The following is a 19,043-nucleotide window of genomic DNA, read 5'->3' as shown; positions in this document are numbered from 1 at the left end:
TTTCCAAGGAATCTCCATACTGCTTTCCTAATTGACTCTACCAATTTACAGTCCCACCAGCAGTGTATGAGTGTACCTTTTTCCCCACATCCTCACTACACTTATTGTTGTTTGTATTCTTAATAGCTGCCATTCTGACTGGAGTGAGATGAAATCTTAGAATGGTTTTGATTTGCATTTTTTCATGTATTTTTTGATTGATTGTATATCATCTGCTGATAAGTGTCTGTTTAGGTCCTTTGCCCATTTATAGATTGGGTTATTTGATTTTTGGTGCTCAGCTTTTTAAGTTCTTTATATACCCTAGATATTAGTGCTCTATCTAATGTGTGATCCAAAAAAAAAACCAAATACTGATTGTTTTCTTTGATATAAGGAGGCTGATTCATAGTGGGATAGGGAAGGGGAGCATGGGAGGAATATACAAACTCTAGATAGGGCAGAGGAGTTGGAGGGGAAGGAAGGGGGCATGGGGTTATTAATGATGGTGGAATGTGATGATCATTATTATCCAAAGTACAGGTATGAAGACATGAATTGGTGTGAATATACTATGTATACAACCAGAGATATGAAAAATTGTGTTCTGGATGTGTAATAAGAATTGTAATACATTCTGCTGTCATATATAAATAAAAAAATTAAAGAAATGTGATACATATACACAATGGAATATTACTTAGCCATAAATAAGAATGAAATTTTGGCATTTTTCAGGAAATGAATGGAACTGGAGACTATCATGCTAAGTGAAATAAGCCAATCCTAATAAAACAAAGGCTGAATGTTCTCTCTGATGTATGGATGCTAAAACACAGTGAGGAGGGGTGGAGGGAAGAATAGAAGTTAATTAGATTAGACAAAGGGGAATGAAGGGAAAGTAGAGGGAATGGGAATAGGAAAGACAATAGAATGAACCTGACATAAATTTCCTATGTTCATGTATGAATACCTGACCAGTGTAAGTCCACATCATGTACAGCCACAAGAATGGGAAGTTGTACTTCATGTATGTATGTCAAAATACACTCTATCATGTTTATCTAAAAAGACCAAATTTTATAGGAGGGGAGAAGAATAAAACAGAACAATTTTAAAAAATTATTGAAAATTGAGAAATTATAATTGCATATATTTATGGGATACAGAGTCATAAAATATGTGCACATGGGAAGTTATTCATTAAATCTAATAAATATATCCATCATCTTGGATATTTATTCTTGTGGTGAGAACCTTTGAGATTTTGAAATATATTCGGTTATTAACTATACTATATTCACCATACTGTACGATAGATCTCACATACCTCGTTCCTCTTATTCAACTGGAAAAGTTCCAGCTTGCCTTGGCTTGAGTCCCATTGGAAGTTGACCTTGACATAAGATTCAAAGGTGAGTTTTTTTGGGACATGAGAACATGAGATAGGCAAGGGGCCAGAGTGGCTGTGTTATAAGCGAGTCACTGCTGTGGGTGACCAGAGCTGCTTTTCACCAGGGAAACACACAGACTTTGCCTTGCAGTTTTCCCACCCCAGGGACTAGGGTATGAGGTGGTGCTGTTCCCAGGGGGTGACTATTCTGGGGCCCCTCAGCTCTACTCAGGTCAGAGCCAATCCTGAAGCAAAGAAGCCAGGAGTTGGTAGTTGGAAGTGAGGCGTGTGCCCTAGGTGGGCAGATGAGGGTTGACACTAAGTCCCGATGTGGTAGCCCAGCCAGCTCCTCTCTCTCTCTCATTAAGGGATGGCATGGCTCAGAAAGGGCAGCTGAAAGGACTGTACTCTTTTGTCAGATTCTGCATCATCACTAGTTGACCAGGGTCTCCAGTGCATAAAGCTCTTCTAGAGGACCTGATCAGTTAATAAGAATGACTGCTCTGAATTCCTTGGGGGAATGAAAGAGAAATTAGTTATTGTCCCAGGATTCATGTGTGATTATGTCTGGGCCAGAGTTAGTTGCAAAGACACCAGGTTGGTCTGAGCAAGTGCAGTTGACATACTTCTGAAGATCAGGCTTTTCTTTAGGGTTCCCAGCCCTTGAAATACTGTTTGGGGACAAGAGAGAGCTGATGTCACCTAGTCAGGGAAGGCAGACTTTTGGCACGTCTTATTTCCCACATGGATTTGCAGTGCTGCCTTTGAATTTTCCATGGGAAACCTGTGAATTCCTCCCAATACTTATTAGTGCCTTGAATGAGCCCCTTTAGGTGTGAGCAGATGGAGTCTGTGGAGCAGACAGATGTGGAGGCTTTGTGCTCTTACACAGTATGATTGAGAGTACCTGAAAATAGGTTAGGCTAGAGCTCCTGAAGTTGCCACAACCAGTTCTTGTAGATTTTAAGCTCATTATTTTCCAAAGACAGAAGTCCCAGAATCCTATGTCCTGGGACCCCCACCTCTTTGACATCTAGTTGCGTCTGAGCTACATGGGTTATTGTTTGAGTTCCACTCTTACTGGAGTAGAAAGCATAGTAAGCTGCAATTCAAGTAGCACCCATGATAACAGTAAGAGACAGTGAGCCAGAGAAGGCCCTAGAAAGGCAGCATGAGCTTTGGATTTCCTGGGAAACCAGCCATGCTGAACCTGAGAGATCATGCTCCTGAACTGGGGAAAAAAAAACTAATCAGCATCATGCCATTGGAGACTTTTTAAAGCAAATCTTTTATGGTGGCTGTTTAGGTCAGTACCTGTTTGGCCCTAGGACTCCATACCATTGTCATCTACCAGCACCCACAGCTCACCTGTATCACACACGGTGATTGATGTTTTATGTAAAGATCGGGTCATTCACATCCAGACAAGCAAGTGATGTTATGCTGACTGATCACTTGTGAAGGCAGGGAAATTTCAATTAATTTTTAAGAGATATTAATCCTAAACATTTGAAACAGTAATTAAAAGTTACTAGTTTAATAGTCAAATGTCAAAAATCAAGCGTCTTTAAGCTAGGCTAGAAAAGTTTGCACGCAGCCATGTTCCTGCTTCTTTCCTCCCTCGGGCAGTAAGTTGTATCTGAAAAGACAGAAAATAGAGTTTGGATTTGAGGGATTCCTGTATTTTGCTCTATTTTACCAGCAATGGGAAATGGGGGTGGAGGAGTCTCCCAAAGTAAACTGCAAATGACAGAGCATTGTTTTTTAACTTGTAGCCAAATTTATTGTATTTATTTATTTTCATTGATTTAAAAAATAAATGACAGCAGAATGCATTACAATTCTTATTACACATATACAGCACAATTTTTCATATCTCTGGTTGTATATAAAGTCTGTTGACATCAATTTGTGTCTTCATACATGAACTTTGGATAATGATGTCCATTACATTCCATCACCCTTGCTAAACCCCTGCTCCCTCTCTTTCCCTCCCACCCCTCTGCCCTATCTAGAGTTTGTCTATTCTTCCCATGCTCCCCCTCCCTACTCTACCCACTATGAATCAGCCTCCTTATGTCAGAGAAAACATAGCATTTGCTTTTTTGGGATTGGCTAACTTCACTTTGCGTTATCTTCTCCATTTACCTGCAAATGCCATGATTTTATTCTCTTTTATTGCTGAGTAAAATTCCATTGTGTATATATACCACATTTTTTTCTTACTCCAGTCAGAATGGCAGCTATTATGAAGACAAACAACAATAAGTGTTAGTGAGGATGTGGGGGAAAAGGTACACTCATACACTGCTGGTAGAACTACAAATTGGTGCAGCCAATATGGAAAACAGTATGGAGATTCCTTGGAAATCTGGAAATGGAACCATCATTTGACCCAGCTATCCCTTTCCTCAGTCTATACCCAAAGGACCTAAAAATAGCACACTACAGCCACATCAATGTTTATAGCAGCTCAATTCACAATAGGTAAACCGTGGAACCAACCTAGAGACCTTCAGTAGATTAATGGACAGAGAACATTTTTAATAGAATAAAGGAAAAACAATCAGCTTGTTATCTGAAATCTTTACTGTTTTCAGAATCCTTTTCTCCAATCCTAACTATGATGAGATGGATAACAAATTACAGTTTTAGAAAAAGTTTCTTCCAAAAAGTCTTGAACCATCTCAGTGTTAGAAAAAAATCTAGTCCTTTGTGCTATATAGTTGGGTGATGTTGTAATCATTTTCCCAGGATACCTTTTCACACATGTTGCTCATTTCAAGTAATAGGCACCAGAAGTTCCTAGTGTCCTTTTAACTTTTAGAGACAGACAGTCCTGGGTAGCCTAGTTCGTGGATGGTGGCTCATGGTTGTTGAATGATTTATAAGACCTTTGGCTTCTGTAATGTATTTTTTTACTAAATAGTGTTTCAGGCTCACAGAAGGTATTTAATTTTCTGTGTACATTTACCATGTTCTTTTACATTCTTAGCTTGTTTTTAATTTTGCCTCAGTCGTACACTCTATGATTCTTTGATGGTAATTGTGCTGGCAGAGGTCCCTCCTATGAGTAGGGAGCTTGAATTGTCCTGGAGAGTCAGCTGCTGGTGGGCCCTATTGAGGAAGGGCATGAGGTCTGGTCTGAGAGCCATGGACACCCCAGTGCAGAACCCTCCAGATCTGCCACTATGGCAGAAGCTGCTGGTCATAGTTGAGCCCCATCTGACAGAGGTGGTCTAGAGATTTGTATTAACTGGCTTCTCAGGGTTTGGTGAGCAGGCATGGACCAGGGAATGTCTGAGGGCAGTTGGTCCCCTGGCTCCTGTTCTGTCTCTTCCCTGCGTCTTGTGCTGTCTTGACCCTAATCCACCCTGGCCCAGCGTCCTGGGCTGCTGCTGCACTGCAGGTTTTGTAGCAGACCAGCAGTGGCCAGCCCATAGGGACAAGTGCACGTTAGCTGTTGCCACCTGTCTTGTTGTCCTGCTCTCTCTTTCATGCAGCCACCTCCTCCTGCCAGCCCCTAATCCAGGGGAGCTTTTCTTTCCCTGGGGGTTTTGTGGTGGGTTGGAGGACAATTCCTGGAATCCACATTTCTGTCCTGTTTCCTTCTGTTTACCAGGGTTGTTCTGGAGCCTGGCCACCTGCAGCCTACACAGGTTCACCACTTCTTACTGATTCTGTTTCTTCTTGCACAGCCTTTCAGTGTGACTTTCATATAATCCTGGTGAGCCAGAGGAATAAAGAGGAAGTCTTGTTTCAGAAAAACCACAGGATCCAGGGAGACCTCACTTGGGGAACACTTACTAGAAAACAAGATTGCAAATGTTGATTTCATGTTCCTCCTGGCCTGCTCTAGTCCCGTGGGGTGCTGAGGTGGTGTTTCCTTGTCAGAAGCAGAATTGAGGTTGCAGCTGTGATGACTGATACTGATAGGTAGCTGTTTATTGCCACTCTCTGGCCTGACTAGTTCCACTCTGGTTATTCACGAATCCTATGACCCTTCATCAAGTAATTGTACTGGGTCACTTGCCTTTTGGCCATGCTTCAAGTGAAGTGTCCATGGCCTAACCGAGGTGCAGCATCATGGCTCAGAGCCTGCTCTGAAGGACTGGTTAATCTGCATACGCTTGCTCTAGAGAGTTCATCCTACAGATGCTTACACGTACATGGCTTTTAAAATTCATTAAAAAAAAAAGTATGGACTTTAGCCCATGCTTTCCATCTTCCAGCATTTCTGTGGATTCTTCATTTCAGAGGGAGAATGCAGTCATTAGAGTTTTGAGCTTTTTACTGACTGCCTAGATTTTCACTGTGTAGCTTAAATCTGAGATGGATTTAGATACTGTGCTGAGAATGTCATGTAAGTGGAGCATCCCTAATCCAAAAGTCAGGAATCTGAAATGATCTGAATATAAAACTTTTTTAGCACCAAAATGACACAAAAAGTGGAAGGCAGGACACCTAACTTCATGTGATAGAGCAGTCAGAGCATAAGGCATAGGACACAGCTTCCCTAGCATCCACAAGGGGGAGAACACTCCTACCCGCTGGTACTTGTGGGACTCAGACTTCGGTTGCATGTGCAAAATTATTTAAAATATTACATGGAATTGCCTTCAGGCTGTGTGTATAAGGTGTATGTGAAATATAAATGAATTTCAAGTTTAGACTTTGGTCCCATTTTCAAGATATCTCATTATGTATATACAAATATCCCCAAATCTGAAATACTTCTGTTCTTCTTTTGAGTAAGGGTTACACCACTGAATTCCCACAGTTAGGCTATAAGGTGGATTCTATTATAATTTTCACTTTGTAGATGAAGCCTGTGAGACCACGCATCTTAGAGGTCACTCTTTTAAGTTCTAAGGAGGTGCTGTAGCTAGGATTGAAATTACGTGCTGTAAGCTTTGTGAGACCAGGAGTGATGGCAACTTCTTCTCTTTGTGTTCATTCCCAGTATCTTGCACAGCATGTGCTAAGCCTCTATGATGCACTCCGTGATGAATTGTAGAATAAGTGACAAAATGAAACCCCCCCAAAGCATGGAGTCGGCAACATAAGAATGTCTTACAAAATGCATGGTTTCAAGACTGTCACTCAGCATTCTGTTGGCTTTTAAGACGTTACAGTTGATACAAAAAAATCAGTATACAATCAAATTCTAACATTGTTATTTAGTTGTTTTATCAGGAGCTGCCTTTAATTGATCCTCTGTTAATTGTCTGTTAACCTCTAGTTTGTCCTTCATAAATCCCTAAATTGAAGGCAGCCAGCCTTTGGGAGCCTGAGGACACACACAGTGCATCATAATCACATTGCTCATTCTGTGTGTTTTGCCTCTGCTGAGTGACCCCAGGAAGCTTCAGCTCACATTTCAAAAACACACCCTGAAGCCAGATGCGGGTATGCATACCCAAAATCCCAGTGACTCCGGAGACTGACAGGTTCAAGGCCTCAGCAGCTTAGTAAGGTCCTAAGCAAATGAGTGAGACCCTGTCTCAAAATAAAATGGTCTGGGGATGTGGCTCAGTGGTTAAGCACCCCTGGGCTCAATCCCTGGTATCAAAACAAAACCCCAAACATTCCCTAGGCCCCTCTGTTTTGCTTTTGTATTTTATCCATGATATTTCATGATTTTATGTATGAGTAAGAATGTGAGACACTAACTTCCATTTTTCTTAAAATTTTCTCTTTCCTAATTTCACCAAGCTGTATTGTACTTTAACCTCTGTCACTTTTTCCTCTCCTCTTTAGCTTTATGTGAGTTCAAGATATAATGAGAATATTTTCTTCTTTCACCTCAGAACCTTTACAAGCAGTTTGAAGTATGTACAATTATGTGTTTTTCCGGCCTGCTGTTGTATGCCATTGTTCTCTTTAAACTTTTATATATTAGAAAATTAACATCAGTTTAATCCGTTTTTCTTTCTCCATTTTGGTGAGATATGGGACTCCTATTTAGAATAATCTCCATTTGTTTCACGAATTGGGCTCTGTTACAGAAATCAAGCAAAATGCACATTATTTCTTTTTACTTTTCTCTTTCTCTGATTATTGAAAATGTTAAGAAAATAGAATTTGATCTTTTATTGAAATTCTATTTCTTGACTTCAAATTGATGTGCATTATAATTGCAAATAAAAATACTCTTGCTGATGGTACTTCAAACTGTGACATGCAAAATTCACAGTAAACATTTAAAAATGTGTTGTAATTATGCTACTCATTGCTTCCCAGTCCAACTCTTACTAATTGTTGTGGGTGGAGCAGAACCCTCCTTGCACAGGGGGAGAAAACTCAGCTTCAGTCAGCTCAGGCCAAGATTCTGCCATATGCATTTTCCCCAGATTGCTATGCCCATCCTGGAGAGGAAGTAAGCTGGGAAGCAATACCAGATTTATCTCTTGTTGCAGTTTAATTTAAATTAGTGAGATAAAGCACAGTTATGTATCTTTATTGAACCTCTCAAGTTCATGAGCCCACACAGAAATTTGTGCCTTAACATTTAACTGAGACTCTTACAGCCTCACCTTGCTGAATCGAGGGGGAATCTAGAAAACAACAGAGAGACTCCTTGGACCTTTGCCTCATGGAGCCAGCCTGACCATGACTCCTGCTCCCCTTGACTTCCTTCCTACGCATGCTTTTCTTTCTGAAGATGTTAATGACATGAGAAGGAGCCCTGTCAACATCGCTCATACTCATTTCATAGAATTTGGAAATATTGAAAGAGAAGCATACTGATCCAGCAATAACCAGCACTGACATTTTTATGTATTAGCTTGTGGTCTTTTTTAAAATAGTAGTTTATAAAAGTACACAGTTGCATCATAAGGTATATCGACTCTTAAATATTTATATTATACATTATATCATTCTGTTACTAAAAATTCACTAAAATTATTTAGTATAACTGGCAAAATCCAACTACTTTGCCTTACTAGTTTTCAAAGTTTGTTTTTTTCTTTTATTATTTTTATTTGTTTTTACAATCTGTAGTACATTCATACTTCTTTCATTCTAGTGATACTATTAAAATCTTCCAAGCTTTTACATTTTTCTCTGAGGATACAGCCATGAGCCTTATGAAACATTGCTGTTTCTGGGTCTTACCCAACATGTGTGCTCTTCAATGGTCAAGTCATCTTCAGTCGAGTGTCGCTCTCATCTTTATTAAGCATCATTTCTCAACCAAGGGTTCAAGTCCCACAGCAGCAGAATTTAAATTGCACATAAAAGTATATTCTTTGTTTTGAAAATGAGTCCTTTGGTCTTTCCAGTTTATTTTCAAGAGGTTTTCACTTTAGAAAAACAGCATATCACAACTTATTCCAACATTTCAAAATAAAAGTTTTCTCTGATGTTTTGTGGTCAGAACTTGTACAAATACACAGTATACAATTAAGCTAAGTTTTATTTGTAGGATCTGACCAGACAAAATTGAAAAATGAGTTTTTTTTAAATTTTTATTGTTGGTTGTTCAAAACATTACATAGTTCTTGATATATCATATTTCACATTTTGATTGAAGTGGGTTATGAACTCCCATTTTTACCCCGTATACAGATTGCAGAATCACATCGGTTACACATCCACTGATTTATATATTGCCATACTAGTGTCTGTTGTATTCTGCTGCCTTTCCTATCCTCTACTATCCCCCCTCCCCTCCCCTCCCTCCCCTCCCCTCTTCTCTCTCTACCCCATCTACTGTAATTCATTTCTCCCCCTTGTTTTTTTCCCCTTACTTCCTCTTGTATGTAATTTTGTATAACCCTGAGGGTCTCCTTCCATTTCCATGCTATTTCCCTTCTCTCTCCCTTTCCCTTCCACCTCTCATCCCTGTTTAATGTTAATCTTCTTCTCCTGCTCTTCGTCCCTACTCTGTTCTTAGTTACTCTCCTTATATCAAAGAAGACATTTGGCATTTGTTTTTTAGGGATTGGCTAGCTTCACTTGGCATCATCTTCTCTAATGCCATCCATTTCCCTGCAAATTCTATGATTTTGTCATTTTTTAATGCAGAGTAATACTCCATTGTGTATAAATGCCACATTTTTTTTTTATCCATTCGTCTATTGAAGGGCATCTAGGTTGGTTCCACAGTCTTGTTATTGTGAATTGTGCTGCTATGAACATCGATGTAGCAGTGTCCCTGTAGTATGCTCTTTTTAGGTCTTTAGGGAATAGACCAAGAAGGGGAATAGCTGGGTCAAATGGTGGTTCCATTCCCAGCTTTCCAAGAAATCTCCATACTGCTTTCCAAATTGGCCGCACCAATTTGCAGTCCCACCAGCAATGTACAAGTGTACCCTTTTCCCCACATCCTCGCTAGCACTTGTTGTTTAATATTAAAGCCAAAATCCTGAAGTTCTTCTATTATTAGACTGTCACATATAAGAAATGTCAGGGTTTTGTTGTCACATTACCATTCTTAGATTTTGTGATATGTTGTTCATTTCTGAAATCCAGTCTTACATCCTTTTCTGACATCCCATTTTATGTATGCTGTGGACCTTCATGACTATTTCTTTACAAGAGAATTTGTTGTTCTTGATCTTTTTACTCCTAAAGGTTGAATGTGTAGCAGGGATTGGCTCACTTTTGCAGTAAAAGGCCAAAGTCTTAGTTTGTCTGGGCTGCTATGACAAAGTGCCATGAATGGGGTGGTTTATAAACAAGAGAAAGCTATTACTTTCTGTTCTGGAGGTCGGGAAGTCAGGGATCAGGCACAGTAGATTTGGTGTCTGGTGAGACTTTCTATCCTTGTAGAAAGCTCATCCTTCATGGTGGAAGAGACAGAAAATCTTCTTTGGGTCCCCTTCCTAAGGGCACTAATCCTCTTCATAAAAGGTCTGCCCTCATCACCCGTCACCTCCCAGAAAGCCCTGCTTCCTAATGTTATCACCATCGATTGGGATTTCAACATATCAATTTCAGGGAGAAACAAACACCAACCCACAGCAGCCAGATAACAGGCCATAAGCTCTGTGGAAGTAAGGTCTTTGTCATACTAAGCTCTGCCTTGCAGTGGGAAGTGGCCATAATAGTCTGTAAATGAATGTGCCTGGAAAAATGCAAATAAATAAACAAATCCTTGTTTACAGAAGTACACTGCCACATGTTCTGTAGTAATGAATAATAGAAAAGCCAAACAAAACATCAGAATTCGCATGACTTGTCCTTTAAAAGTGCTTTTCCTTTCTCCTATGTTAGGTCAGCCAAAATGACTGGGTTTGTTTCCTTGCTGCATTTGTAACAATGGCAAAAGAAGCAAACAGTTTTGGTATACTTACAAAAACGTCTTTAACTTAGCTTCTCATATTATTATTTTTGGCACCTTTTGATTTTCTGTTGTCACTGGGTATTGGAAAACAGCCACTGATTTTGAGCAACCTTCAAATTATCTCAAGATCTTTTTGGATGCTTTTTAAACCAAATATATGTTCATGTTTTAACAAATTAAGCTATAAGTAAAGAAATTAGTATTAAAACCCTTCATTTTCTAATGGATTGGGACTTGAGTTTAGTGTCGATTGTGACAGCCATAGAGTTACTTCTATATTCTGCCTTTGTAAAACTGACAATTTGTTTATTTTCTAAGACAGTGAACTGTGTTTGAGGTGTGTAGACTTTTCTGCAAGGTTCTTCAGAGGCCCTTCTGATTCTGTGTAACTCTGAGATATACATATAGATGTATATGTATGTGCTTGGTGGGGGAGGGGGACGAGATACCGTGTACTCTGTGTGTTGGGTTCCTGGCATCCAGGCATTCCCATTGCAGACAAGGCAAGCTTGATGCAGAAGGATGAACACGGATGTACTCATGAAGCTTTTAATTTCATGCTAACCATTCTCACAATGGGATTTTCTTTCTTTTTCAAACTTTAAGTCATTCTCTGTATTTTCCATGGGCATATTATTGTTTATTTATATTTACTTTGTGTTTATTTGTATATTTCTCTTGTTTTGCAAACTGGGAAACATTCCACACTGTAAATCTCAAGGATATGGCGCTACATGGAGCAGGCTGCATTATGGCAGGATTACATCTGCAGTGCCAAGATGCCCATAACCTGGCCCCGTGCGATCTGTCCCCTCCCTGCTCTCTCTGTGCATGAAGCACACCAGTGTGCTTTTGCTCAAGCCTTCACTGAGGTACTCTGTGTTGCTCAGCTTTTTAATGCTGTGACTGACACACCTGACAAGAACAACCTAGAGGAGAGGGAGTTTATTTTGGCTCAGGGTTTCAGAGGCTCAGTTTATGGTCAGTGGACTCGATTGCCATGGGTCTGAGTGGGGCAGAGCACCTTGGTGGAATGCCATGAGAGAGGAGGGGTGTCATTCTCAAGGCAGCCAGGAAGAAGAGCCAGCGAGGGGCCAGGAGCAAAATATAGAGCCCTAAGGCTTGTCCCCAGTTACCTACTTCCTCCAAACGCCCCACCCTCCTACAGATTAATAGTTTACACTATTAATCCAGCCACAGATTAAGTCACCGCTCTCACAGCTCTCACAGTCCATCATTTACCTTTGAACATTGCTGCCTTCTACCTCTTGTTTCAGGTACATGAGCTTTCCTGGGGACCCTGCATATCCAAACTGTAACCCCTCCCACCCTTCCTTACTTGGCCTGGAGCGGCTGGATGCCTCATCACTTTCCTTCTTATGTCCCTCAGTGGAATTACCAGCCTTATCACTGAACTCTGTGTTAGGGTTTTGCATTTTCCTTCTTCCTGATTTCATCATTTTTTGGATATCAGCTCCTTCTTGCAAATGCCACCTGTCACTTCTTGAAGTGCCCTGTGGCAAACACATTGAGCACAAAGTAGTTCTTTGTTAAAGAGAGTGAACATAGTTCATCGCCTGTGAAGGTAGGAACGTCCCTGTAGGCTGACCAGTCACATTTCCCCTCTGCTTTATCCTTAGGTATTCTTGAAGTTCTACACTGTGTGTTAGTGGAAAGTCCAGAAGCGCTAAATATTATTAAAGAAGGACATATTAAATCCATTATCTCACTTTTAGATAAGCATGGGAGAAATCATAAAGTAAGTAAGCCATTTTATTTCTGTGAATGAATTCAGGAATCTTTAAAGTGTGGCAACAGTATTCTGTATATTTTACAAAGCTTAGAAGAAAGCATTTGAATGTCTCCACCACAAAGAAATGATAAATATTTGAGCAGATAGATATGTTTGCCCCGATTTCAACATTACACAACATATACATATAGGTACTATATAAATATGTAAAATTTTAATGTTTGCATGCACTAATTAATTTAAATTAAAAAATAAAAAGTAAAATATGTGTTTAAGTAGCTTTTCAAAGATGTGTGGAATTTTTCACTAGTACTTCTTTTGTGGTGGGTGGGTGACACTGATCGGTGTTTCTTCCTAGTGTCAGTGGAGCGTGAGCAGCTCTTAGTTTGTGGAGGGAGGTTGGAGAACCTGGGGAATGCCCACTGTGTGTTCAAACTGCTGAGTCAGATGTCGCTGTGGGTGGGTTAGCTCCCTGGAAGGTGCTGCCCAAGCCCGGATCTGAGGCCAACTAGACTCAGCAGAAGTGGCTTTTCTTTCAGGTCTTGGATGTCTTGTGTTCACTCTGTGTTTGCCATGGGGTCGCCGTCCGGTCTAACCAGCATCTCATCTGTGACAATCTCCTGCCAGGACGTGATCTTTTACTGCAGACTCGTCTTGTGAACCACGTTAGCAGGTAAATTCATATGGACGATGTCACAAATAGGTCACGTGGAGAAAAAGCTCTCTGTCCAGCTCTGTAGCCAGGTACAGATGTTCTCTTTGTTTTATTAGGATTTTTAGTGTATTTCCCCAGTGAATGATGTAAGGATTGTTTTCTACCAAGCAGATGGGATAATGATTATAGATGAACCAAACAAAATACAGATTTATCATTAACCCAAGCTTCTATTCATGTTCACAAGTGAATGGATTGTCCCTGATGCTTTCAGGAGCAGGCTGATGACTAACCAGGGCTGTGGTTGTATATAGTTATGTCATGCCTTCTTACAGTATGACCAAAAACCTTATCCTTCAGTGCTACTTTGAGGTGCCCACTATGTAGGATAAAAAGGAATCTGAAATACAATAAATTCCATGAACAGCCAATGAAATGGCATTTTCAGTCAGATCCCCTTTTAAGGAGTCTAACGTTTATTGGGTATAAAGTGCCAGCTACCAAGCCATTTGCTGTACATGGTCAGTATCATGTGTGCATATGTGTGTTTCCAGACATTGCTGTTACCTCAGATTGAGGGTGAAGAGCGCAGAGCTGGGGGTGGAACGCAGGTCTAGCTCCAGACCCAGCTCTTATCTGCCATGCCTTGTCACCGTTTCCTTTCCTGCCCCTTGAAATAAACAAAACCAACAACATACTTTGCAGTCAACAAAATGTTTTGTGTAGTGACAGTGATTCCGAGAGAGATGTGCTACTTCATCTTATTTTAAACAAAGGTGTGGAGCGGGTTGTGTGTCCTGCCTTGCATTGTTTGGACAGGATTGGTTTAAGGCTTCCTTATATAATAGCCCTGTCCTAACGAGTGTATTTTCTGAGGACACCACTAATGGGGTGACTGCAGAGTGTAGGTCTCCTGATAGAGGAATTAAATATAATATTCATGGAGGCAACAGCCCCTACTTGTCATCTTGGTTCTCTCACAAAGGAAGGGACCTGCTTCGGACTCACATCATGTGATGTGAAGCTCAGTTTGAGAATTATCTGCGTGTCTTGGGTCAGTAACAACCCCATCAGTTCCAGAGGCCTGCTGCCCCAAGTGTCTCACTTTGTGGCTTACATTTGATTAATGGTACAAAAAATGATGTAGAGCAAATTAGACAAACTCCTTGACCCTGGAGTGGCCTTGCCCAGTAGGCCAAAAAACAAGCACTGTTCCCTGAAGGTGAGCTTGGGAGGCTGGCTGTCACTGAGTGCTGCCTCGGGGGTTGTTTTAATCTCTCTGAAGCACTGAAAGGGATGCATTAGAGTGGCCTCCTTGAAAACCAGGACTGAGGTTCAGCACAACGAGGGGCATAGGATACAGGGAGAGGCCTGGCCTCTGCTCACACGCTCTTCTCCTCTTTTGAAGCATGAGGCCCAACATCTTCCTGGGCGTCAGTGAAGGGTCTGCTCAGTATAAGAAGTGGTACTATGAGCTCATGGTGGACCACACTGAGCCCTTCGTGACTGCGGAAGCAACTCACCTGAGAGTGGGCTGGGCTTCCACTGAGGGGTACTCGCCCTACCCCGGAGGGGGCGAAGAGTGGGGTGGCAATGGCGTTGGTGATGACCTCTTCTCCTATGGATTTGACGGCCTTCATCTCTGGTCAGGTGAGCACTTCCCTTTTCTTTCCTGATGGACCTCTGGTGACCCTGCTGTGCATGTCTGAAAGTGATTGGGGCTGCTTTGTCAGGGACACACATTATTCAGAAACTTAATATTTGAGACATTGAATAAGAGAGTTGAGTGGAAAGCAGAGTTATACTAGAGAAAAAGAAAATAATTATAATTATAGTACCTTGTAAAAGGTCTGTTTTGCTTATGAACAGTATATTTTAGAAATAGCATTCCAGTATATGAGTGAACTGCCCAAGCTTGTGTTCTCAACTTTAATTGCCATGTGCAGAGGTTAGCTTCCAATATATAAATCACAAAACACAAACCCTGGTAAGTAATTAGAAGAAGTAGATGAGTTTAGCCTCCTCCAAGATAACATAGAGGAAGGAATCAGAACTCTGCATGGTGCTGTGTGAGGAGTCTGGCCATGATGAAATAACACTTCTCTGCAGAAGGGTAGAAAGGGTTGAAGATAAATGTATAATTCATTTTACCAGCTCTCAGTTCTGTTGCTTGAGTATATATTGAAAATGAGTACTATATGTTATAAAATAATATTCCTTTCTCTGATTCATAACAAGTCATAGTTTGGTTGATTTAAAAGCCTCGCTCTTAATTACGTAGATGCTTGAATTGATCTAGGTTCTGCAGACACATGCTTGTGTTTGTAGAGCTGCATTTAGAACATAGTCCTGCTATGACCCTGCATATTTTTCAAAGTATTTAGTGTGTAGAAAAGAAAGTTCAGTTATAAAAAACTGAACTGTGCCTCGTGGATGCCAGTATTATTCACTTAGTAATGCTGTGTAGGTGTAACAGCTTATGAAAAGAAATTTAAAAATTAAAGTCAACTAAATCTGCATTTATGGTAATGAGTTTGTAAAGTGAAAAGACTATGTGGATGTATCAAACACTAAAAGCTACTGACTTTCTTCTTTATTCAATGCCAGTGTCTCAGAAGAGATGCGTTCTGGATAGTTTATCTAGGCTTGTGGTCGGGGTCCTCGCAGAGGCATGCATTGCCTGCACCCAGGTTCACTGTGCTGGATGACAGTTATGGTTCCTTGTTCCCATGGTAAAGTTTCCTGTAGACCACTCAGAAGCGAAGAGTGCTAACTTCAAAGGCCTGCCAAGCTAAAATAGAGATAATGTTTATTTTTTAAATACATTGCAACTACAGCCTTCGAGTCTTATCATCTCTCTAGCTCAGTATCACTCTGCAGGAAATAGGCACTTGGAGAGGTGAATGCTGTTTTCTCATTAGGCAGAGATTAGGGGTAGTAACTACTCGGAGATAAGGCCAAATTGTTTCCAGTTACTTTAGCCTCGTGCATGGCACACTGTACTGTTTTTGTTTTTGCTTTCGGTTCAAAGCCTTTCCCTTCAAGACATTGAAAGAATCTAGTGCTTAGGGATCTGAGTTGGGCGCATTGTGCCTTTTATTACAGAGTATCATTGAGTAGAAGAATAAGATCAAAATCCATTTCAGAGACTGGGCATGTACAGGAAGGATGGGGGGGTGGTTCTGGAATTCTGGGAGAAAATTATTTGAAATTATTTTATGAAGAGAAAATATTGGTCCATTAAAAAAAAAAAAAGGTAAGAAACTACATTTTGCCTGTTGTTGAAGGACACATTCTCTCCCATGCTTTGCTAGCTTACAATTTAGAATCCACAGAATCTGGAATCCACGTCTGGAATCTGAATTACGCAGGCCTGATTCATAGTAGTTCAGATCACTTTCTTAGGGTTTATGCTCCTGTTTCTGTATTTTCAGTCACTGTTGTAGAATCTAAATTGTCAATGTTGGTGACTTTGAGGATACAACACATTTTGTTAGTGAACATTTTGTAACTGGGGAGTGGAGATGTTCCTTGGCACCAGGATTTGGCCCAAAAGCAACAGTTTTGAGCTGTGTCTCCATTATTCTAATTTAAATGTTGTGCAGTGTTGCTCTTGAGGCATTCCAGATGTTTGAGATTGTACAGGTGTGGGAAATCTTTGTTCTCTTAAGGAATTTCAGCGAAGAAGAAGAAGGAGTATGTCGGGTTTCCACCAATGCTGTCCCCCTCCTTCCTGACTAATGCATGGAGCAGGCGTGTTGGTTCTCATGAATCCAGGGATGGGTTGACTTAGATGCAACTGGGATGCTGCCAAGTGGCTCAGCCCTGAGTGCTGTTGAAACTGTAGATTCACGTGATCATTGGGGTCCTTCTGTCAGTCTCAGACATTGCAGAACAGTTTACCAGGGTGACTATAAGCTGTTAGCATTAGTGTACAATGATGTCCCTTAAACTGAGCAGTATATTTGGATTATAGTACAACCTGTTTTGACTGTAAGAATAGCTAAAATAATGTTTTTATTAACTGCAGCTTTGATACCAACACAGAAATATGCTTTTTTCCATGAGCTGCATGCTACTACATAAATTTTTGAAGCTACCTTTATTATATTCAGGGAATTCTGAGCCACTTTATAGTAATTTTGTTGCTTGAAGATATGAATATTGGTGAAATAAAACGTATCCATATTTTAAAAAGTAGATACTATCAGTGCCATTGAAAAGTGTTCTTGGTAAAAATGTTGGCATGCCAGAGATAAAAACAAGTGTCATTAAAAACGCAAAGCCTGCGTGCGTCATGAATCTGTTTCAGTTTTTACTCAAATAGAGGGCTATGTTTGTGTTAGATAGCATGTGGATTTGGGAGACCCCTATTTCCCTTATTTCAGTATGCCATGAGAAAATAGATGCTCTTGAGACTAATTACAAAGGAGTTCTGATATAGTCAGAAGAGCCTTGGTGTGTTGGTTGGCCAGGTGAAAAGGGGCATTTATCAAATAGTATTTTCCTGCCTCCAGTTGCAACTTGCACTCAAGGTGCCAACCAAGATCTCACGTGAAATAAGTTGTAAAATAAACCAAATGGCTTACAATCTTCTCACTCTATACAATATGCTGCAAGAAATAATGATCACATTTTCTTCTTTCATTATCCTTATATAATTCTGAATTTATAAAAACAAAGGGGATATAGTATTTGAAAAAGAACCTGATGCCAAGTGTCTGGTGTGACCAAAACTGATCCTTTAAACCATTGATCTAATTGACATGGCACTTCTAGAAGGTGATGGCATTTGGAATTCTGCATATTAGAATTCGAGGCTCAGGGTAGTGATGTAATTTGCTGAAGGCTGCACTAGCTACGTGGCAAGGCAGCTATTCCAAGTCGGATGTTTTCCTGGAAAATGTCCCCTAACATCATTATGGCATTTGCTATAAGGTAATTTCTGCAGCAAAGCTCTTCCAGCTACATGCAGACATTTCTGATGTTGGGTGGTCCATTGTATAACGAGGCAGCCTGGATCCTGAAAAAACAAAACATTTTGTTTGTTTCCAAGAGTTTGGCATGTCACATTAGAGTGAGTCCATTCTAGCACTGTGCTTTGCTTTCACTGCCTGGATGCTCTGAGATGAAATGTGTAACCTTCCTTAATGTTTCTCCCCACTAGGTTGTATTGCCCGCACTGTAAGCTCACCAAACCAGCACCTGCTGAGAACTGATGATGTCATCAGTTGCTGTTTAGATCTAAGTGCACCCAGCATCTCATTCCGAATTAATGGTCAGCCTGTTCAAGGAATGTTTGAGAATTTCAACATTGATGGCCTCTTCTTTCCAGTTGTTAGTTTCTCTGCAGGAATAAAGTTAGTATGCCTCTGTTTTTTGGGTCTGTTTTCCTTCTCACTTCTCACCCTTCTGCAGAAGGCTCTGTCCTGCTGCCATCCTGCTTCTCTAACCTTTGTTCCTACCTCCTGGTGTCTGTCTGCAGGGCATTTGGCCTGTTCCTTGAAGGCAGAGGTAAGGTTTGCCCGAGAGGGACTCTGGGGAGGTGTTTTGCTCACCTATTCGCCCATTTAGCCCTGGGTAACAATGTTCCCTCCAGCCAGCACCCTGAAATCTATTTCTTAGGATCGTTGTACTATTAAATAAGGGGAAGTTTATAATACCACTAAAAACACCACTTTTTTATATTCATTTTCACTCCTACCTGGTCCCCCATCCTACCACAAACCCCTTCATTCTGGAGAAATTCAGTGCCCTTTCTGTTGAGATCATGTGGCTCCTCCACCTGTTTCACTGGTAAATTCTCTGCCTATGATCAACTGTGTCAAGATGGTTTCCTTCAACTGTTTCCTCGTTTTAGACTACCAGAGAGAAACAAACTAAAACAGTAGTTCCCTGGAGTTTTACAGAGAAAACTTGAGTGCATGATGATCAGCATTATCTTGAATTAGATGATCAGGATCATCATGAT

The 19,043-nt window shown here is 40.6% G+C and overlaps 1 protein-coding gene across 5 annotated transcripts in view; it reads left to right on the top strand.

Moving 5' to 3' along the window:
* Ryr2 (ryanodine receptor 2) overlaps positions 1-19,043 on the top strand; it is a 596,528-nt gene that overhangs the window by 316,139 nt on the left and 261,346 nt on the right. For all 5 annotated transcript variants that reach the window (XM_058575026.1, XM_058575025.1, XM_058575027.1 and 2 more), the window contains exons 18-21: positions 12,305-12,423; positions 12,957-13,090; positions 14,481-14,722; positions 18,240-18,432. In XM_058575026.1, coding sequence (XP_058431009.1) covers positions 12,305-12,423; positions 12,957-13,090; positions 14,481-14,722; positions 18,240-18,432 — 688 coding nt within the window. The remainder of the gene's footprint in view (positions 1-12,304; positions 12,424-12,956; positions 13,091-14,480; positions 14,723-18,239; positions 18,433-19,043) is intronic.

This window comes from Marmota monax, unplaced genomic scaffold, assembly GCF_021218885.2.
Source record: "Marmota monax isolate L192 unplaced genomic scaffold, Marmota_monax_Labrador192_F-V1.1 WCK01_AAM20220418_F8-fsc00071, whole genome shotgun sequence".
NCBI lineage: Eukaryota > Metazoa > Chordata > Mammalia > Rodentia > Sciuridae > Marmota > Marmota monax.
Note: the sequence above shows the minus strand (reverse complement) of the source record. Positions and strands in the feature narration are given on the sequence as shown.